General features: G+C 40.8%; 1 protein-coding gene across 2 annotated transcripts in view; it reads left to right on the forward strand.

Annotated features, from left to right (window-relative positions):
• The window catches only part of LINS1 (lines homolog 1), a 135,681-nt gene that overhangs the window by 71,651 nt on the left and 40,236 nt on the right, over positions 1 to 23,794 (forward strand). For both annotated transcript variants that reach the window (XM_053717601.1, XM_053717602.1), the window contains exon 6: positions 22,472 to 23,050. In XM_053717601.1, coding sequence (XP_053573576.1) covers positions 22,472 to 23,050 — 579 coding nt within the window. The remainder of the gene's footprint in view (positions 1 to 22,471; positions 23,051 to 23,794) is intronic.

The raw sequence follows: 23,794 nt of genomic DNA on the forward strand, positions 1-23,794 counted from the left end.
TCCAGGCTATCAAAACTTCTCAATGCTTGCCGTGTCCTTCACTCCATTCCAAGCCCATCAGTAGCTCAGTGCATGGAAGTGATCGGCTTAATGGTTGCGGCAATGGACATAGTGCCATTTGCGCACCTACATCTCAGACCGCTGCAACTATGCATGCTAAGTCAATGGAACGGGGATTACTCAGATCTGTCCCCTTTGCTAAATCTGGACCAGGAGACCAGAGATTCTCTTCTCTGGTGGTTATCACGGGTTCATCTGTCCAAAGGAATGTCCTTTCGCAGACCAGATTGGACGATTGTAACAACAGATGCCAGCCTACTAGGCTGGGGAGCAGTCTGGAACTCCCTGAAGGCTCAGGGATCGTGGACTCAGGAGGAGAAACTCCTCCCAATAAACATTCTAGAATTAAGGGCAATATTCAATGCTCTTCTAGCTTGGCCTCAGTTGGCAACACTGAGGTTCATCAGATTTCAGTCGGACAACATCACGACTGTGGCTTACATCAATCATCAAGGGGGAACCAGGCGTTCCCTAGCGATGTTGGAAGTCTCGAAGATAATTCGCTGGGCAGAGTCTCACTCTTGCCACCTGTCAGCGATCTACATCCGAGGCGTGGAGAACTGGGAGGCGGATTTTTTAAGTCGCCAGACTTTTCATCCGGGGGAGTGGGAACTTCACCCGGAGGTATTTGCCCAACTAATTCTTAGTTGGGGCAAACCGGATCTGGATCTCATGGCATCTCGCCAGAATGCCAAGCTTCCTTGTTACGGATCCAGGTCCAGGGACCCGGGAGCGGTGCTGGTAGATGCACTAGCAGCCCCTTGGGTTTTCAACATAGCTTATGTGTTTCCACCTTTTCCGTTGCTTCCTCGACTGATTGCCAGGATCAAACAGGAGAGAGCATCGGTGATTCTGATAGCGCCTGCGTGGCCACGCAGGACCTGGTATGCAGACCTAGTGGACATGTCGTCCTGTCCACATGGTCTCTACCCCTGAGGAGGACCTTTTAATTCAGGGTCCTTTCAACCATCCAAACCTAATTTCTCTGAGGCTGACTGCTTGGAAATTGAACGCTTGATTCTATCAAAGCGTGGGTTTTCGGATTCGGTTATTGATACATTAATACAGGCTCGGAAACCTGTTACCAGAAAAATTTACCACAAGATATGGCGTAAATATTTATATTGGTGTGAATCCAAGAGTTACTCATGGAGTAAGGTTAGGATTCCTAGGATATTGTCTTTTCTACAAGAGGGTTTAGAAAAGGGCTTATCCGCTAGTTCACTAAAGGGACAGATTTCTGCTCTGTCTATTCTTTTACACAAGCGTCTGGCAGAGAATCCAGACGTCCAGGCTTTTTGTCAGGCTTTGGCTAGGATTAAGCCTGTGTTTAAAGCTGTTGCTCCTCTGTGGAGCTTAAACTTGGTTCTTAAAGTTCTCCAGGGTGTTCCGTTTGAACCCCTTCATTCCATTGATATTAAGCTTTTATCTTGGAAAGTTCTGTTTTTGATGGCTATTTCCTCGGCTCGAAGAGTCTCTGAGTTATCTGCCTTACATTGTGATTCTCCTTATCTGATCTTTCATTCAGACAAGGTAGTCCTGCGTACTAAACCTGGGTTTTTACCTAAGGTTGTTTCTAACAAGAATATCAATCAAGAGATTGTTGTTCCATCCTTATGTCCTAATCCTTCTTCAAAGAAGGAACGTCTTTTGCATAATCTAGACGTGGTCCGTGCTCTGAAGTTCTACTTACAGGCAACTAAAGATTTTCGACAAACTTCTTCTCTGTTTGTCGTTTACTCTGGAAAGAGGAGAGGTCAAAAGGCTTCGGCTACCTCTCTCTCTTTTTGGCTTCGTAGCATAATACGCTTAGCTTATGAGACTGCTGGACAGCAGCCTCCTGAAAGAATTACAGCTCATTCCACTAGAGCTGTGGCTTCCACCTGGGCCTTTAAGAATGAGGCCTCTGTTGAACAGATTTGCAAGGCTGCAACTTGGTCTTCACTTCATACTTTTTCCAAATTTTACAAATTTGACACTTTTGCTTCTTCGGAGGCTGTTTTTGGGAGAAAGGTTCTACAGGCAGTGGTTCCTTCTGTCTAATGTTCCTGCCTTGTCCCTCCCATCATCCGTGTACTTTAGCTTTGGTATTGGTATCCCATAAGTAATGGATGACCCGTGGACTGAACACACTTAACAAGAGAAAACATAATTTATGCTTACCTGATAAATTTATTTCTCTTGTAGTGTGTTCAGTCCACGGCCCGCCCTGTCTATTTGAGACAGGTTCTAAATTTTAAATTATAACTCCAGTCACCACTGCACCCTATAGTTTCTCCTTTCTCGTCTTGTTTCGGTCGAATGACTGGATATGACATGTGAGGGGAGGAGCTATATAGCAGCTCTGCTTGGGTGATCCTCTTGCAACTTCCTGTTGGGGAGGAGAATATATCCCATAAGTAATGGATGACCCGTGGACTGAACACACTACAAGAGAAATAAATTTATCAGGTAAGCATAAATTATGTTTTTTCTCACCAGAGACTCATATCTTTCTATCTATTTAGGAAGATTTGTAAGCGCTGTTAACCCTCTGTATCATATTTTCTAATAGTTAACCAAGACTTAGTCTATAGTTAAATATTTGTCCCTAATAGCTGGTCTTCATATATCTGACTAGCGCATTCTTAGGAGCAACACTTGTCTCCACTCTGAGTGGGTACATTCTACTCACCTGTGTGTGTGTGTGTGTGTGTATATGTATGTATATATATATAAATATTTATGAAATACTTATTTATTAAAATCATATTTATTTATTTGAATAGGATTTTTTTTTTAACCCCTTAATGACCGGACCATTTTTCAATTTTCTTACCCTTAATGACAATGGCTATTTTTACATTTCTGCAGTTTGCGTTTAGCTGTAATTTTCCTCTTACTCGTTTACTGTACCCACACATATTATATACCTTTTTTCTCGCCATTAAATGTACTTTCTAAAGATACCATTATTTTCATCATATCTTATAATTTACTAAAAAAAATTGATAAAATATGAGGAAAAAATGGAAAAAACACACTTTTTCTAACTTTGACCCCCAAAATCTGTTACACATCTACAACCACCAAAAAACACCCATGCTAAATAGTTTATAAATTTTGTCCTGAGTTTAGAAATACCCAATGTTTACATGTTCTTTGCTTTTTTTTTGCAATTTATGGGGCAATAAATACAAGTAGCACTTTACTATTTCCAAACCACTTTTCTCCAACATTGCTGTGTCCGGTCCACGGCGTCATCCTTACTTGTGGGATATTCTCTTCCCCAACAGGAAATGGCAAAGAGTCCCAGCAAAGCTGGCCATATAGTCCCTCCTAGGCTCCGCCCACCCCAGTCATTCTCTTTGCCGTTGCACAGGCAACATCTCCACGGAGATGGTTAAGAGTTTTTTGGTGTTTAAATGTAGTTTTTTATTCTTCTATCAAGTGTTTGTTATTTTAAAATAGTGCTGGTATGTACTATTTACTCTGAAACAGAAAAGGATGAAGATTTCTGTTTGTGAGAGGAAGATGATTTTAGCAGACAGTAACTAAAATCGATTGCTGTTTCCACATAGGACTGTTGAGATGAAGTAACTTCAGTTGGGGGAAACAGTTAGCAGACTTTTCTGCTTAAGGTATGACTAGCCATATTTCTAACAAGACTGTGTAATGCTGGAAGGCTGTCATTTCCCCTCATGGGGACCGGTAAGCCATTTTCTTAGTCAAACAAACAGAATAAAGGGCTTATTATGGGCTAAAAAACTGGTAGACATTTTTATGGGCTAAATCGATTGCTTTATTTGGGCATTTTATTCATATTTATGCTGACAATTTGCATTTATAAACTTGGGGAACGTTTATTAAACGGCAGGCACTGTGTTAGACACCTTTTCCAGTCAGGGGGCCTTCCTACTGAGCCTCATTTTCGCGCCATTACTGCGCAGTTGTTTTTTGAGAGCAGGGCATGCAGATGCATGTGTGAGGATCTAAAAATTGCTGGAAAAGCTTCTAGAAGGCGTCAATTGGTATCATATTCCCCTCTGGGCTTGGTTGGGTCTCAGCAAAGACTATAGCTGGGACTGTATAGGGGTTAAATTTATAAACGGCTCCGGTTCCGTTATTTTAAGGGTTAAAGCTCTGAAATTTGGTGTGCAATACTATTAATGCTTTAAGACAATGTGGTGAAATTTTGGTAATTTTTGAACAATTCCTTCATACTTTTTCACATATTCAGTAATAAAGTGTTTTCTGTTTAAAATTTAAAGAGACAGTAACGGTTTTGTTTTAAAACGTTTTTTTGTGCTTTGTTGACAAGTTTAAGCCTGATTAACATGTCTGTACCTTCAGATAAGCTATGTTCTATATGTATGAAAGCCAATGTGTCTCCCCATTTAAATTTATGTGATAATTGTGCCATAGCGTCCAAACAAAGTAAGGACAGTACTGCCACAGATAATGAAATTGCCCAAGATGATTCCTCAGATGAGGGGAGTAAACATACTACATCATCTCCTACTGTGTCTACACCAGTTTTGCCCACGCAGGAGGCCCCTAGTACATCTAGTGCGCCAATGCTTATTACCATGCAACAATTGACGGCTGTAATGGATAACTCCATAGCAAATATTTTATCCAAAATGCCTACTTATCAGAGAAAGCGCGATTGCTCTGTTTTAAACACTGAAGAGCAGGAGGGCGCTGATGATAATTGTTCTGTAATACCCTCACACCAATCTGAAGGGGCCATGAGGGAGGTTTTGTCAGATGGAGAAATTTCAGATTCAGGAAAAATTTCTCAACAAGCTGAACCTGATGTTGTGACATTTAAATTTAAATTAGAACATCTCCGCGCACTGCTTAAGGAGGTGTTATCTACTCTGGATGATTGTGACAACTTGGTCATTCCAGAGAAATTATGCAAGATGGACAAGTTCCTAGAGGTTCCGGTGCACCCAGACGCTTTTCCTATACCCAAGCGGGTGGCGGACATAGTAAATAAGGAGTGGGAAAAGCCCGGCATACCTTTTGTCCCCCCCCCTATATTTAAGAAATTATTTCCTATGGTCGACCCCAGAAAGGACTTATGGCAGACAGTCCCTAAGGTCGAGGGGGCAGTTTCTACTCTAAACAAACGCACTACTATTCCTATCGAAGATAGTTGTGCTTTCAAAGATCCCATGGATAAAAAATTAGGTTTGCTTAAAAAGATTTTTGTACAGCAAGGTTACCTTCTACAACCAATTTCGTGCATTGTTCCTGTCACTACAGCAGCGTGGTTCTGGTTCGAGGAACTAGAAAAGTCGCTCAGTAGAGAGACTCCATATGAGGAGGTTATGGACAGTGTTCACGCACTTAAATTGGCTAACTCTTTTATTTTAGATGCCGCTTTGCAATTAGCTAGATTAGCGGCGAAAAATTCAGGGTTTGCTATCGTGGCGCGCAGAGCGCTTTGGCTAAAGTCTTGGTCAGCGGATGTGTCATCCAAGACAAAATTGCTTAACATCCCTTTCAAAGGTAAAACTCTATTTGGACCAGAATTGAAAGAGATTATTTCAGACATCACTGGGGGAAAGGGCCACGCCCTCCCACAAGATAGGTCTTTCAAGGCCAAGAATAAGTCTAATTTTCGTTCCTTTTCGCAATTTCAGGAACGGACCGGCCTCTAATTCTGCATCCTCTAAGCAAGAGGGTAATGCCTCACAACCCAAACCAGCCTGGAAACCGATGCTAGGCTGGAACAAGGGTAAGCAGGCCAAGATGCCTGCCGCTGCTAACAAAACAGCATGAAGGAGTAGCCCCCGATCCGGGACCGGATCTAGTGGGGGGCAGACTCTCTCTCTTTGCTCAGGCTTGGGCAAGAGATGTTCAGGATCCCTGGGCGCTAGAAATAGTTTCTCAAGGTTATCTCCTGGAATTCAAGGAACTACCCCCAAGGGGAAGGTTCCACATGTCTCACTTATCCTCAAACCAAATAAAGAGACAGGCATTCTTACATTGTGTAGAAGACCTGTTAAAGATGGGAGTGATACACCCAGTTCCAATAAAGGAACAAGGAATGGGATTTTATTCCAATCTGTTCGTAGTTCCCAAAAAAGAGGGAACTTTCAGACCAATTTTGGATTTGAAGATCCTAAACAAATTTCTCAGGGTACCATCGTTCAAGATGGAAACCATTCGAACGATTCTACCCACTATCCAGGAAAGTCAATTTATGACTACCGTGGATCTAAAGGATGCGTACCTACATATTCCTATCCACAAAGAACATCATCAGTTCCTAAGGTTCGCTTTTCTGGACAAGCATTACCAGTTTGTGGCCCTCCCATTCGGGTTAGCCACTGCTCCAAGGATTTTCACAAAGGTGCTAGGGTCCCTTCTAGCGGTTCTAAGACCGAGGGGCATTGCAGTAGTACCTTACTTGGACGACATTCTAATACAAGCGTCGTCCCTGTCAAAAGCAAAGGCTCATACAGACATCGTTCTAGCCTTTCTCAGATCACACGGATGGAAGGTGAACATAGAAAAAAGTTCTCTGTCTCAGTCGACAAGAGTTCCCTTCTTGGGAACAATAATAGATTCCTTAGAAATGAGGATTTTTCTGACAGAGGTCAGAAAATCAAAACTTCTAAGCTCTTGTCAAGTGCTTCATTCTGTTCCTCGTCCTTCCATAGCGCAGTGCATGGAAGTAGTAGGGTTGATGGTTGCAGCAATGGACATAGTTCCTTTTGCACGAATTCATCTAAGACCATTACAACTGTGCATGCTCAAACAGTGGAATGGGGATTATACAGACTTGTCTCCAATGATTCAAGTAGATCAGAAGACCAGAGATTCACTCCGTTGGTGGCTGACCCTGGACCATCTGTCCCAGGGAATGAGCTTCCGCAGACCAGAGTGGGTTATTGTCACGACCGACGCCAGTCTAGTGGGCTGGGGTGCGGTCTGGGAATCCCTGAAAGCTCAGGGTCTATGGTCTCGGGAAGAGTCTCTTCTCCCGATAAACATTCTGGAACTGAGAGCGATATTCAATGCTCTCAGGGCTTGGCCTCAGCTAGCAAAGGCCAGATTCATAAGGTTCCAATCAGACAACATGACGACCGTTGCGTATATCAATCATCAGGGGGGAACAAGGAGTTCCCTGGCGATGAAAGAAGTGACCAAAATAATTCAATGGGCGGAGGATCACTCCTGCCACCTGTCTGCGATCCACATCCCAGGTGTGGAAAACTGGGAGGCGGATTTTCTGAGTCGTCAGACATTCCATCCGGGGGAGTGGGAACTCCATCCGGAGATCTTTGCCCAAATAACTCAATTATGGGGCATTCCAGACATGGATCTGATGGCGTCTCGTCAGAACTTCAAGGTTCCTTGCTACGGGTCCAGATCCAGGGATCCCAAGGCGACTCTAGTAGATGCACTAGTAGCACCTTGGACCTTCAACCTAGCTTATGTATTTCCACCGTTTCCTCTCATTCCCAGGCTGGTAGCCAGGATCAATCAGGAGAGGGCCTCGGTGATCTTGATAGCTCCTGCGTGGCCACGCAGGACTTGGTATGCAGACCTGGTGAATATGTCATCGGCTCCACCATGGAAGCTACCTTTGAGACAGGACCTTCTTGTTCAGGGTCCATTCGAACATCCAAATCTGGTCTCCCTCCAACTGACGGCTTGGAGATTGAATGCTTGATTCTATCGAAGCGTGGGTTTTCAGATTCTGTGATAGATACTCTGGTTCAGGCCAGAAAACCGGTAACTAGAAAAATTTACCATAAAATATGGAAAAAATATATCTGTTGGTTTGAATCCAAAGGATTCCCATGGAATAAGATAAAAATTCCTAAGATTCTCTCCTTTCTACAAGAAGGTTTGGAGAAAGGATTATCTGCAAGTTCTCTAAAGGGACAGATCTCTGCTTTATCTGTCTTACTACACAAAAGACTGGCAGCTGTGCCAGATGTTCAAGCATTTGTTCAGGCTCTGGTTAGGATCAAGCCTGTTTACAGACCTTTGACTCCTCCCTGGAGTCTAAATCTAGTTCTTTCAGTTCTTCAAGGGGTTCCGTTTGAACCTTTACATTCCATAGATATTAAGTTACTATCTTGGAAAGTTTTGTTTTTGGTTGCAATTTCTTCTGCTAGAAGAGTTTCCGAGTTATCTGCTTTGCAGTGTTCTCCGCCCTATCTGGTGTTCCATGCAGATAGGGGGGGGTAGTTATCAAGCCGTCAACCTCAAATACGCTGCGTATTCCGCAGCGTATTTGTGGCGAGGCTGATACGCCTTAGTTATCAAAGGCTCGAGACCGGCAAAAGTAGAATTTTGTGACGTCAGCTTCGATCCGCCGGACTCAGTCCGACACAGATCGATTCTTACGTCACTCCAGATGCGGCACATTCTCACTACTTTTGCTAGCTATCAAAAAACTAGCAGGTACGCTCGGCACTTTTACGGCCCAGCGTACCTGGTTTTCAAAGCGCCAGCCTGGAGGTGGCGGATCCCATAGGAATCAATGGGAGTCTGACCATAGCGAAAGTACAAGTTCGCTGCTGACAGACATCCCATTGATTTCTATGGGAGCTGTCTACACCTAACACCCTAACATGTACCCCGAGTCTAAACACCACTAATCTGACCCCCCCTACACCGCCGCAAATAAATAAAGTTATTACCCCCTAAACCGCCGCTCCCGGAGCCCACCGCAAGCTACTCTATACATATTAACCCCTAAACCGCCGCTCCCGGAGCCCACCGCAACTATAATAAATGTATTAACCCCTAACCCGCCGCTCCCTGAACCCGCCGCAACCTATATTAAATGTATTAACCCCTATCCTGCCCCCCCTACACCGTCGCCACCTATAATAAATTTATTAACCCCTATCCTGCCCCCCACTACGCCGCCGCCACTGTAATAAAATGATTAACCCCTAACCCTAACGCCCCCTAACTTAAATATTAATTCAATAAATCTAAATAAATTAACTCTTATTAACTAAATGAATCCTATTTAAAACTAAATACTTACCTTTAAAATAAACCCTAATATAGCTACAATATAAATAATAATTATATTCTAGCTATCTTAGGATTTATTTTTATTTTACAGGTACCTTTCAATTTATTTTAACCATGTACAATAACTATTAAATAGTTATTAACTATTTAATAGCTTACCTAGCTAAAATAAAGAGAAATGTACCTGTGAAATAAATCCTAACCTAAGTTACAATTAAACCTAATACTACACTATCATTAAATTAACTAAATAAACTACCTACAAAGAACTACAATGAAATACAATTACATAAACTAACTAAAGTACAAAAAATAAAAAAAGCTAAGTTACAAAAAATAAAAAATTAAGTTACAAACATGTTAAAAATATTACAACAATTTTAAGCTACTTACACCTAATCTAAGCCCCCTAATAAAATAACAAACCCCCCCAAAATAAAAAAAATCCCTACCCTATTCTAAATTACATAAATTTCAAAGCTCTTTTACCTTACCAGCCCTTAAAAGGGCCATTTGTGGGGGCATGCCCCAAAAAGTTCAGCTCTTTTGCCTGTAAAAGAAAAATACAACCCCCCCCCAACATTAAAACCCACCACCCACATACCCCTAATCTAACCCAAACCCCCCTTACAAAAACCTAACACTAATCCCCTGAAGATCATCCTACCTTGAGTCGTCTTCACTCAGCCGAGCCACCGATGGAACTGAAGAGGACATCCGGAGCGGAAGAAGTTAATCCTCCAAGCGGCGCTGAAGAAATCTTCCATCCGATGAAGTCATCATCCAGGCGGCGCTGAAGAAGTCTTCGATCCGGCCGATGTCATCTTCAAAGAGGCGCTGAAGAGGTCTTCTATCCGGGCGAAGTCATCTTCCAAGCCGGGTCTTGAATCTTCCTTCCGCCGACGCGGAACCACCTTCTTCACCGACGGACTACGACGAATGACGGCTCCTTTAAGGGACGTCATCCAAGATGGCGTCCCCTCAATTCCGATTGGCTGATAGGATTCTATCAGCCAATCGGAATTAAGGTAGGAAAATCTGATTGGCTGATGGAATCAGCCAATCAGATTGAGCTCGCATTCTATTGGCTGTTCCGATCAGCCAATAGAATGCAAGCTCAATCTGATTGGCTGATTGGATCAGCCAATCGGATTGAACTTGAATCTGATTGGCTGATTCCATCAGCCAATCAGATTTTCCTACCTTAATTCCGATTGGCTGATAGAATCCTATCAGCCAATCGGAATTGAGGGGATGCCATCTTGGATGACGTCCCTTAAAGGAGCCGTCATTCGTCGTAGTCCGTCGGTGAAGAAGGTGGTTCCGCGTCGGCGGAAGGAAGATTCAAGACCCGGCTTGGAAGATGACTTCGCCCGGATAGAAGACCTCTTCAGCGCCTCTTTGAAGATGACATCGGCCGGATCGAAGACTTCTTCAGCGCCGCCTGGATGATGACTTCATCGGATGGAAGATTTCTTCAGCGCCGCTTGGAGGATTAACTTCTTCCGCTCCGGATGTCCTCTTCAGTTCCATCGGTGGCTCGGCTGAGTGAAGACGACTCAAGGTAGGATGATCTTCAGGGGATTAGTGTTAGGTTTTTGTAAGGGGGGTTTGGGTTAGATTAGGGGTATGTGGGTGGTGGGTTTTAATGTTGGGGGGGGGGTTGTATTTTTCTTTTACAGGCAAAAGAGCTGAACTTTTTGGGGCATGCCCCCACAAATGGCCCTTTTAAGGGCTGGTAAGGTAAAAGAGCTTTGAAATTTATGTAATTTAGAATAGGGTAGGGATTTTTTTTATTTTGGGGGGGTTTGTTATTTTATTAGGGGGCTTAGATTAGGTGTAAGTAGCTTAAAATTGTTGTAATATTTTTAACATGTTTGTAACTTAATTTTTTATTTTTTGTAACTTAGCTTTTTTTATTTTTTGTACTTTAGTTAGTTTATGTAATTGTATTTCATTGTAGTTCTTTGTAGGTAGTTTATTTAGTTAATTTAATGATAGTGTAGTATTAGGTTTAATTGTAACTTAAGTTAGGATTTATTTTACAGGTAATTTTGTATTTCTTTTAGCTAGGTAGTTATTAAATAGTTAATAACTATTTAATAACTATTCTAACTAGCTAAAATAAATACAAAGTTACCTGTAAACTAAATATAAATCCTGAGATAGCTATAATATAAGTATTAATTACATTGTAGCTATCTTAGGGTTTATTTTACAGGTAAGTATTTATTTTTAAATAGGAATAATTTATTAAAGTATAGTGTAGTGTTAGGTGTAATTGTAACTTAGGTTAGGATTTATTTCACAGGTACATTTCTCTTTATTTTAGCTAGGTAAGCTATTAAATAGTTAATAACTATTTAATAGTTATTGTACATGGTTAAAATAAATTGAAAGGTACCTGTAAAATAAAAATAAATCCTAAGATAGCTAGAATATAATTATTATTTATATTGTAGCTATATTAGGGTTTATTTTAAAGGTAAGTATTTAGTTTTAAATAGGATTCATTTAGTTAATAAGAGTTAATTTATTTAGATTTATTTAATTAATATTTAAGTTAGGGGGGCGTTATGGTTAGGGTTAGACTTAGGTTTAGGGGTTAATCATTTTATTACAGTGGCGGCGGCGTAGTGGGGGGCAGGATAGGGGTTAATAAATTTATTATAGGTTGCGGCGGGTTCATGGAGCGGCGGTTTAGGGGTTAAACTATTTATTTAGTTGCGGAGAGGTGCGGGATCAGCAGGATAGGGGTTAATAATTTTATAATAGAGGGCGACGGTATAGGGGGGGCAGGATAGGGGTTACTAGGTATAATGTAGGTGGCAGCGGTGTCCGGGAGCGGCGGTTTAGGGGTTAATACATTTATAAGAGTTGCGGCGGGGTCTAGGAGCGGCGGTTTAGGGGTTAATACATTTATAAGAGTTGCGGCGGGGTCTAGGAGCGGCGGTTTAGGGGTTAATACATTTATAAGAGTTGCGGCGGGGTCTAGGAGCGGCGGTTTAGGGGTTAGTAACTTTATTTAGTTGCGGGGGGCTCCGGGGGCGCCGGTATAGGGGGCAGAACAGTGCAGTTTAGTGTGAGTGCTTAGTGACAGGCTAGCAATAAAGCTGGGAAAAAGCCGAAGGGCAGCGAGATCGGATGAGTGATAACTGTCACAGTCCGTTGCTGATCGCCCCGCGGCTTTTTGACAGCTTTATTTGATAACTTAGGCGAACGTATTCAAGGTCCGCGGCGGCGAAGGTAGGCGAGCTTAGGCGGACGTATTGGGCCGGCGAAGCCAGAAAAGTAGACGGCTTGATAACTAGCCCCCAGGGTGGTTTTGCGTACTAAGCCTGGTTTTCTTCCTAAGGTTGTTTCTAACAAAAATATTAACCAGGAGATAGTTGTACCTTCTTTGTGTCCGAATCCAGTTTCAAAGAAGGAACGTTTGTTACACAATTTGGACGTAGTCCGTGCTCTAAAATTCTATTTAGAGGCTACAAAAGATTTCAGACAAACATCTTCCTTGTTTGTTGTTTATTCTGGTAAAAGGAGAGGTCAAAAAGCGACTTCTACCTCTCTTTCCTTTTGGCTTAAAAGCATCATCCGATTGGCTTATGAGACTGCCGGACGGCAGCCTCCTGAAAGAATCACAGCTCACTCCACTAGGGCTGTGGCTTCCACATGGGCCTTCAAGAACGAGGCTTCTGTTGACCAGATATGTAAGGCAGCGACTTGGTCTTCACTGCACACTTTTGCCAAATTTTACAAATTTGATACTTTTGCTTCTTCGGAGGCTATTTGTGGGAGAAAGGTTTTGCAAGCTGTGGTGCCTTCCGTTTAGGTAACCTGATTTGCTCCCTCCCTTCATCCGTGTCCTAAAGCTTTGGTATTGGTTCCCACAAGTAAGGATGACGCCGTGGACCGGACACACCAATGTTGGAGAAAACAGAATTTATGCTTACCTGATAAATTACTTTCTCCAACGGTGTGTCTGGTCCACGGCCCGCCCTGGTTTTTTAATCAGGTCTGATGAATTATTTTCTCTAACTACAGTCACCACGGTACCATATGGTTTCTCCTATATATATTTCCTCCTGTCCGTCGGTCGAATGACTGGGGTGGGCGGAGCCTAGGAGGGACTATATGGCCAGCTTTGCTGGGACTCTTTGCCATTTCCTGTTGGGGAAGAGAATATCCCACAAGTAAGGATGACGCCGTGGACCGGACACACCGTTGGAGAAAGTAATTTATCAGGTAAGCATAAATTCTGTTTTTTTCAAAATTAGCGCTAGTTACTTTGGAACTCTGATATCTGTCAGGAATACCTGAATATCCCTTGACATGTATATATTTTGTTTTAGAAGACATCCCAAAGTATTGATCTAGGCCCATTTTGGTATATTTCATGCCACCATTTCACCGCCAAATGCGATAAAAAAAAAAAAAAAAGTTCACTTTCTTTCATGTAATTAATAAGAGTCCATGAGCTAGTGACGTATGGGATATACATTCCTACCAGGAGGGGCAAAGTTTCCCAAACCTCAAAATGCCTATAAATACACCCCTCACCTCACCCACAAATCAGTTTTACAAACGTTGCCTCCTATGGAGGTGGTGAAGTAAGTTTGTGCTAGATTCTACGTTGATATGCGCTCCGCAGCAGGTTGGAGCCCGGTTTTCCTCTCAGCGTGCAGTGAATGTCAGAGGGATGTGAGGAGAGTATTGCCTATTTGAATTCAATGATCTCCTTCTACGGGGTCTATTTCATAGGTTCTCTGTTATCGGTCGTAGAGATTCATCTCTTACCTTTCAGATCGACGATATACTCTTATATATACCATTACCTCTACTGATTCTCGTTTCATTACTGGTTTGGCTTTCTACTACATGTAGATGAGTGTCCTGGGGTAAGTAAGTCTTATTTTCTGTGACACTCTAAGCTATGGTTGGGCACTTTTATATAAAGTTCTAAATATATGTATTCAAACATTTATTTGCCTTGACTCAGGATGTTCAAACATTCCTTATTTCAGACAGTCAGTTTCATATTTGGGATAATGCATATGAATAAATCAATTTTTTTCTTACCTTAAAATTTGACTTTTTTCCCTGTGGGCTGTTAGTCTCGCGGGGGCTGAAAATGCTTCATTTTATTGCGTCATTCTTGGCGCAAAAATTTATTTTTTTCTGTTTCCGGCGTCATACGTGTCGCCGGAAGTTGCGTCATTTTTGACATTTTTTTGCGCCAAAAGTGTCGGCGTTCCGGATGGGCGTCACTATTGTCTCCACATTATTTAAGTCTCATTATTTATTGCTTCTGGTTGCTGGAAGCTTGTTCACTGGCATTTTTTCCCATTCCTGAAACTGTCATTTAAGGAATTTGATCAATTTTGCTTTATATGTTATTTTTTCTATTACATATTGCAAGATGTCCCAGATTGACACTGAGTCAGAAGATACTTCTGGAAAAACTCTGCCTGGTGCTGGATCTACCAAAGTTAAGTGTATCTGCTGTAAGCTTATGGTATCTGTTCCTCCAGCTGTTGTTTGTAATGAATGTCATGACAAACTTGTTAATGCAGATAATATTTCCTTTAGTAATGTTACATTACCTGTTGCTGTTCCGTCAACATCTAATACTCAGAGTGTTCCTGTTAACATAAGAGATTTTGTTTCTAAATCCATTAAGAAGGCTATGTCTGTTATTCCTCCTTCTAGTAAACGTAAAAGGTCTTTTAAAACTTCTCATTTTTCAGATGAATTTTTAAATGAACATCATCATTCTGATTCTGATAATGGTTCCTCTGGTTCAGAGGATTCTGTCTCAGAGGTTGATGCTGATAAATCTTCATATTTATTCAAAATGGAATTTATTCGTTCTTTACTTAAAGAAGTTTTAATTGCATTAGAAATAGAGGATTCTGGTCCTCTTGATACTAAATCTAAGCGTTTAAATAAGGTTTTTAAATCTCCTGTAGTTATTCCAGAAGTTTTTCCTGTCCCTGATGCTATTTCTGAAGTAATCTCCAGGGAATGGAATAATTTGGGTAATTCATTTACAACTTCTAAACGTTTTAAGCAATTATATCCTGTGCCATCTGACAGATTAGAGTTTTGGGACAAAATCCCTAAAGTTGATGGGGCTATCTCTACTCTTGCTAAACGTACTACTATTCCTACGGCAGATAGTACTTCCTTTAAGGATCCTTTAGATAGGAGGATTGAATCCTTTCTAAGAAAAGCTTACTTATGTTCAGGTAATCTTCTTAGACCTGCTATATCTTTAGCGGATGTTGCTGCAGCTTCAACTTTTTGGTTAGAAGCTTTAGCGCAACAAGTAACAGATCATAATTCTCATAGCATTGTTAATCTTCTTCAACATGCTAATAACTTTATTTGTGATGCCATCTTTGATATCATTAGAGTTGATGTCAGGTATATGTCTCTAGCTATTTTAGCTAGAAGAGCTTTATGGCTTAAAACTTGGAATGCTGATATGTCTTCTAAGTCAACTTTGCTTTCCCTTTCTTTCCAGGGTAATAAATTATTTGGTTCTCAGTTGGATTCTATTATCTCAACTGTTACTGGAGGGAAAGGAACTTTTTTTCCACAGGATAAAAAATCTAAAGGTAAATTTAGGTCTAATAATCGTTTTCGTTCCTTTCGTCACAATAAGGAACAAAAGCCTGATCCTTCACCCACAGGAGCGTTATCAGTTTGGAAACCATCTCCAGTCTGGAATAAATCCAAGCCTTTTAGAAAACCAAAGCCAGCTCCAAAGTCCACATGAAGGTGCGGCCCTCATTCCAGCCCAGCTGGTAGGGGGCAGATTACGTTTTTTCAAAGAAATTTGGATCAATTCAATTCACAATCTTTGGATTCAGAACATTGTTTCAGAAGGGTACAGAATTGGCTTCAAGATAAGGCCTCCTGCAAAGAGATTTTTTCTTTCCCGTGTCCCAGTAAATCCAGCGAAAGCTCAAGCATTTCTGAAATGTGTTTCAAATCTAGAGTTGGCTGGAGTAATTATGCCAGTTCCAGTTCTGGAACAGGGGCTGGGGTTTTATTCAAATCTCTTCATTGTACCAAAGAAGGAGAATTCCTTCAGACCAGTTCTGGATCTAAAAATATTGAATCGTTATGTAAGGATACCAACATTCAAAATGGTAACTATAAGGACTATCCTGCCTTTTGTTCAGCAAGGGCATTATATATCCACAATAGATTTACAGGATGCATATCTGCATATTCCGATTCATCCAGATCACTATCAGTTTCTGAGATTCTCTTTCCTAGACAAGCATTACCAGTTTGTGGCTCTGCCGTTTGGCCTAGCAACAGCTCCAAGAATTTTTACAAAGGTTCTCGGTGCCCTTCTGTCTGTAATCAGAGAACAGGGTATTGTGGTATTTCCTTATTTGGACGATATCTTGGTACTTGCTCAGTCTTCACATTTAGCAGAATCTCATACGAATCAACTTGTGTTGTTTCTTCAAAATCATGGTTGGAGGATCAATTTACCGAAAAGTTCATTGATTCCTCAGACAAGGGTAACCTTTTTAGGTTTCCAGATAGATTCAGTGTCCATGACTCTGTCTCTGACAGACAAGAGACGTCTAAAATTGATCTCAGCTTGTCGAAACCTTCAATCACAATCATTCCCTTCGGTAGCCTTATGCATGGAAATTCTAGGTCTTATGACTGCTGCATCGGACGCGATCCCCTTTGCTCGTTTTCACATGCGACCTCTTCAGCTCTGTATGCTGAACCAGTGGTGCAGGGATTACACAAAGATATCTCAATTAATATCTTTAAAACCGATTGTACGACACTCTCTGACGTGGTGGACAGATCACCATTGTTTAGTTCAGGGGGCTTCTTTTGTTCTTCCGACCTGGACTGTAATTTCAACAGATGCAAGTCTGACAGGTTGGGGAGCTGTTTGGGGGTCTCTGACAGCACAAGGGGTTTGGGAATCTCAGGAGGTGAGATTACCAATCAATATTTTGGAACTCTGTGCAATTTTCAGAGCTCTTCAGTCATGGCCTCTTCTAAAGAGAGAATCGTTCATTTGTTTTCAGACAGACAATGTCACAACTGTGGCATACATTAATCATCAAGGAGGGACTCACAGTCCTCTGGCTATGAAAGAAGTATCTCGAATACTGGTATGGGCGGAATCCAGCTCCTGTCTAGTTTCTGCGGTTCATATCCCAGGTATAGACAATTGGGAAGCGGATTATCTCAGTCGCCAAACGTTACATCCGGGCGAATGGTCTCTTCACCCAGAGGTATTTCTTCAGATTGTTCAAATGTGGGGACTTCCAGAAATAGATCTGATGGCTTCTTATCTAAACAAGAAACTTCCCAGGTATCTGTCCAGATCCAGGGATCCTCAGGCGGAAGCAGTGGATGCATTGTCACTTCCTTGGAAGTATCATCCTGCCTATCTCTTTCCGCCTCTAGTTCTTCTTCCAAGAGTAATCTCCAAGATTCTGAAGGAATGCTCGTTTGTTCTGCTGGTGGCTCCAGCATGGCCTCACAGGTTTTGGTATGCGGATCTTGTCCGGATGGCCTCTTGCCAACCGTGGACTCTTCCGTTAAGACCAGACCTTCTGTCGCAAGGTCCTTTTTTCCATCAGGATCTCAAATCCTTAAATTTAAAGGTATGGAGATTGAACGCTTGATTCTTAGTCAAAGAGGTTTCTCTGACTCTGTGATTAATACTATGTTACAGGCTCGTAAATTTGTATCTAGAAAGATATATTATAGAGTCTGGAAGACTTACATTTCTTGGTGTCTTTCTCATCATTTTTCCTGGCATTCTTTTAGAATTCAGAGAATTTTACAGTTTCTTCAGGATGGTTTGGATAAAGGTTTGTCTGCAAGTTCCTTGAAAGGACAAATCTCTGCTCTTTCTGTTCTTTTTCACAGAAGGATTGCTAATCTTCCTGATATTCATTGTTTTGTACAAGCTTTGGTTCGTATAAAACCTGTCATTAAGTCAATTTCTCCTCCTTGGAGTTTGAATTTGGTTCTGGGGGCTCTTCAAGCTCCTCCGTTTGAACCTATGCATTCTTTGGACATTAAATTACTTTCTTGGAAAGTTTTGTTTCTTTTGGCCATCTCTTCTGCTAGAAGAGTTTCTGAATTATCTGCTCTTTCTTGTGAGTCTCCTTTTCTGATTTTTCATCAGGATAAGGCGGTGTTGTGAACTTCTTTTAAATTTTTACCTAAGGTTGTGAATTCTAACAACATTAGTAGAGAAATTGTGGTTCCTTCATTGTGTCCTAATCCTAAAAATTCTAAGGAGAGATCATTGCATTCTTTGGATGTAGTTAGAGCTTTGAAATATTATGTTGAAGCTACTAAGAAATTCCGAAAGACTTCTAGTCTATTTGTTATCTTTTCCGGTTCTAGGAAAGGTCAGAAGGCCTCTGCCATTTCTTTGGCATCTTGGTTAAAATCTTTAATTCATCATGCTTATGTCGAGTCGGGTAAAACTCCGCCTCAAAGGATTACAGCTCATTCTACTAGGTCGGTTTCTACTTCCTGGGCGTTTAGGAATGAAGCTTCCGTTGATCAGATTTGCAAAGCAGCAACTTGGTCTTCTTTGCATACTTTTACTAAATTCTACCATTTTGATGTGTTTTCTTCTTCTGAAGCAGTTTTTGGTAGAAAAGTACTTCAGGCAGCTGTTTCAGTTTGATTCTTCTGCTTATAATTTCAGTTTTTTTTCATTATAAGATTTAAACTTTATTTTGGGTGTGGATTATTTTCAGCGGAATTGGCTGTCTTTATTTTATCCCTCTTTCTCTAGTGACGCTTGCGTGGAAGATCCACATCTTGGGTAGTCATTATCCCATACGTCACTAGCTCATGGACTCTTGCTAATTACATGAAAGAAAACATAATTTATGTAAGAACTTACCTGATAAATTCATTTCTTTCATATTAGCAAGAGTCCATGAGGCCCACCCTTTTTGTGGTGGTTTTGATTTTTTTGTATAAAGCACAATTATTCCAATTCCTTATTTTTTATGCTTTCACACTTTTTTCTTATCACCCCACAAATGCGTTAAACTGATTTGTGGGTGTGGTGAGGGGTGTATTTATAGGCATTTTGAGGTTTGGGGAACTTTGCCCCTCCTGGTAGGAATGTATATCCCATACGTCACTAGCTTATGGACTCTTGCTAATATGAAAGAAATGAATTTATCAGGTAAGTTCTTACATAAATTATGTTTTTTCACAAATTTTGTCACAAACTTTAGGTTTCCCACTGAAATTATTTACAAACAGCTTCTGCAATTATGACACAAATGGTTGTAAATGCTTCTCTGGGATCCCCTTTTTCAGAAATAACAGACTTATATGGCTTTGTGGTTGCTTTTTGGTAATTAGAAGGCCGCTAAATGCCGCTGCGCACCGCACGTATTTTATGCCCAGGAGTGAAGGGGTTAATTAGGGAGCTTGTAGGGTTAATTTTAGCTTTAGTGTAGTAGACAACCCCAAGTATTGATCTAGGCCCATTTTGGTATATTTTATGCCACCATTTCACCGCCAAATGCGAGCAAATAAAAAAAAAAAAACTTTACATTTTTCACAATTTTAGGTTTCTCACTGAAATTATTTACAAACAGCTTGTGCTATTATGGCAGAAATTGTGGTAAAAGCTTCTCTGGGATCCCCTTTGCTCAGAAATAGCAGACTTATATGGCTTTGGCGTTGCTTTTTGGTAATTAGAAGGCCGCTAAATGCTGCTGCGCACCACACGCGAATTATGCCCAGCAGTGAAGGGGTTAAATTAGGTAGCTTGTAGGGAGCTTGCAGGGTTAATTTTAGAGATCAGCCTCCCACCAGACACATCCCACCCCCTGATCCCTCCCAAACAGCTCTCTTCCCTCCCCCACCCCACAATTGTTCCCGCCATCATAAGTACTGGCAGAAAGTCTGCCAGTACTAAATAAAAGTTTTTTTTTTTTTTTTTTTTTAAATAATAAAATATTTTAGTTGTGATGGACCCCTGCCTTAGCACCAACCTCCCTGATCCCCCCCTCCAGCTCTCTAACCCTCTCCCCTACCTAATTACCACCATCTTGGGTACTGGCAGCTGTCTGCCAGTACCCAGTTTGGCCCCACAAACCAAAGTATTTTATTTTTAACTTTTATTTTTATTTTTTAATTATTTCTGTAGTGTAGCAGCCCCCCCACAATACCCCCACCCCCTCCCAGATCCTTTTATATGTAAAAAAAAATTTTAACTTTTTTTTCCCCTTTCTACTTCATTGGTGTCAGTGTGGCTAATGCGCGCATATCGTGCTTGCGCGCATCGTGCACACGCTCCCTCCTCCCACCCAGACAACGGCACCATCGCTACCGGCGCAGAGAGGGCCACAGAGTGGCTCTCTCTGCATCGGAGGCTTGTAAAGGGGTATTGCAGGATGCCTCCATATTGAGGCATCACTGCAATACCCTCAGAGCTGCTGGAAGCGGTTGTGATCACTTCCAGCACTCTGTTAGACAACTGACGTACCAGGTACGTCTATTGTCATTAACAGTTAGTTTTTGCATGACGTACCTGGTACGTCTTTTGTCATTAAGGGGTTAAATAAAATGCTCTTTGGGGAAAAATCTATTCAAAGATAGTTTTCTATTTAAGATACATTATAATCCAGTTTTCTCCACAGAAAATGTTGCCTGCCGGGTGACATTAATAAGTAGCTGGGTGAGAATATTGTAATACTATATAATATTATATTCTGCTATCCAAAGCACTAATTAATTGCATCATTTGTATGATAATTTGTGCTATAAACAATGAAAAAATGAATTGTAGCCGGGGCTGGTAATTCATAGCTGTAATTTTTTTTGGTAAATTAATTATTTTAATCTATTAACAATGTCATGCTTTCCAGAAGCTTCTGTGAGATTATTTGGGGCATTTTTTCTATGTAGAAGATATTATAACATTTTCTTGGTTTTGTAGTTCTCAATGTTTGTTGAAGGAGCAGCAATGCAGTACAGGGAGCTAGCTGAACACATTGGGTGAGCCAATGACAAGAGGTATATATATGCAGCCAGGAAGCTCCCATTAGTACATTGCTGCTCCTGAGCTAACCTTTTCAAGGATACCAAGAGAATTAAGCAAAATAGAAGTACATTGGATAGTTGTTTAAATTTGCATGTTGGTTCATGAAGGTTTAGTTTTGACTTAACTGTCCCTTTAATCCAATTGTTCCAATGTAATTCCGTGTAAACAGAATCAACCCCTTACTAAGCTACAAGAAGTTCAATGAATAGAACATTGATTGGAGTGGAATATATTTATACACGGAGCTAAGTGTAAGGAGGGAGGGGCAAGCAGTAAAAATAGGAAACCTATAATGTTATTGTTTAAGCTAAATACAATTATTTAAATTGTTATTATAAAAGGTAATGATTATTTTTCTTTAGTTAAATAAAACTATTTTAAATTATTATTATAAAGGTAATTATTATTTTTCCTTTTCCAATAAAGTACAGCTGAAAAATGTATCAAATATGAATGATTAACCTATTATATTGGAGATAGTTTACCTCCATATAATTTGATAATTATCTATGTATTTCTAATTGTATATAACTAAATTAGTAATTATGTAGAAAACAATGACTTAAATAGTCTTATTGACTTGTGATTTAAATCAAATCCACCCTGGGGTTAGTGCTTGAGTGAAAGCCAGAAAAGTGGTTTGTAGCATGCACCATAGAAGTCTAAAAGGTGAGGGCCGAACTATCCTACCTCCAGATGTTAGCGTACCTAAGGCTTTCGCACGAGCGCTACCTTTTTACTTTGAATGTGTAATATCAGTGCAAGAATAAGAGCTCTATTGATATAACATTCAGTGTTGGCGCTCAACAGTGCTAATATTTTTAACTCAACTTGTAATCTCTGCCTTAATCAATTAGTCCCTGATACTTTCACATTGGCTGTGTCTATTTTGCATTTATGTAGGTGTGAGAAATCTATGAAAATCACTTTTGGAAAGCCTTAGAGATTTCTTTGATCAGGTGCTCATTGCTCAGGTTGGACAAAATTAAAAAAATAAAATAAGTTTGGAGTAGTGCTTCAGTTCACATTACCTTACACCAAATGGGTAGATGCACATCTAAAACATCTAGGTAGGTGAATGGTGTAAGTCGTAGAAACATATGGGAGGTTCTACCTACCCATCAGTGAAGGTTAATTATGTTTCAAGAACTGTGATAAAGAGGTGATCTTTCTATAGCGGTTTAAATTGTCATTTTTATTGTACCATATCTAAGTTATGACATGACCACCATTTTAAAACATTTGTATTTATTATTGTTTGCCTACTTGCAGTCTGTATTTTCTCGGATATATATCTAATAAATACCTGTTTTGCATTCCCATCTCTTTCAGCTACTCTTCTGCATCTTCTTAAACCTCTGGATAAAGTATTTGGAGAATTCTGTTCTTCTATTATTTATCAACATTGTTCAACTCCTTGTCAGCAGCTAGATTCTGACATCCACCTCTCATGTTTCCTAGACTTGTTGGAAGTTCTAGTTGCACTAAAAACAAAGCTGAAGTTGAATCTCCCATTATGTGAGCAGGTTTTGTTAATTACCCTTCCTCAGACTCTGAGTCTGATATCTTCTTCATTCAGTTACTTTGTAAAGAAGCAGATCATTCTGGTGCTAAAGAGATGCCTTCTGAATAAAGCTGGAGAACATTTCCTGCCATCTTTGCTCCCTGTACCACAGATATCCAATCCCCAAGTAGATTATGTGTCAGCCCTTGGGGAGGTGCTACTGAGTGCTGTGCGCCAGGGATGGCTTCTGCAAGTGCCTGTTAGTGAACGATGCAGCAGCTTTGGAGGTGCTAATGAAACATCAGAGTGTGGTCCTGACCTGGTAACTCTGGGAGCAGTTTGTCTGTCTGTGCTTAAAGCTTTAGAAGCGCAAGTTCTTTTGTCAGCACCAAGCAACAATTTGACAGGTAATTTCTTCTTTACATTTAATGTGGTGTCTTGCATAGCAATAAATAAAACCTTCACACTCTAAATTTCCCTATCACGACAGAGTCCAGTTTATTGCATGTACAGAACATCAAATGAGTAGCACTGCCCCAATGTTTTTAAATCACTGCAATAGGTTTTTTTTTTTTTACAAGATACAATGAGTCCACGGATTTCATCCTTGTGGGATATCGCCTCCTGGTCAGCAGGAGGAGGAATAGAGCACCACAGCAGAGCTGTATGTATAGCTCCTCCCTTCCCTCCCACTTTAGATTCTTCAATCAAGAGTGTATTATTTTTAAAATGGTGCCAAAGTGTACTATTTTACTATAGGGTGTAGCCGTATTCCTTGTCAGCCTCTAGAGTAGAGCTACAGGTGGCTTTAAAGCAATGGGAACTGGTGGGGTTTTAGCCTCACTTTGCCTCCCATACTTGTGCTGCCCTTATGTTGATGGTCTTAGAGAATGTTAACTAAGGCCCTTATGTTTTCACAGAGCTGCAGGAGGGAGAAGACCTCTTGATACTGTGACATGCTGACTATCAGCATAGAGGTAAGTGCAGTCTTTTATTTTCTGGGCCTTTAGGCAATATCTCAGAATTGGCTGTGCCCTTCCATTCTGTTGGGGATTGGGCTCCTGGAAAGGGCTTTCCTATTGCAGTGTGTGTAGGTTTTCAGAGCAGTAGGATGTTAACCGACACGCATGTATTTATTCTCTAGAGATTAT

This window comes from Bombina bombina, chromosome 6 (genome assembly GCF_027579735.1).
Source record: "Bombina bombina isolate aBomBom1 chromosome 6, aBomBom1.pri, whole genome shotgun sequence".
Taxonomy (NCBI): domain Eukaryota; kingdom Metazoa; phylum Chordata; class Amphibia; order Anura; family Bombinatoridae; genus Bombina; species Bombina bombina.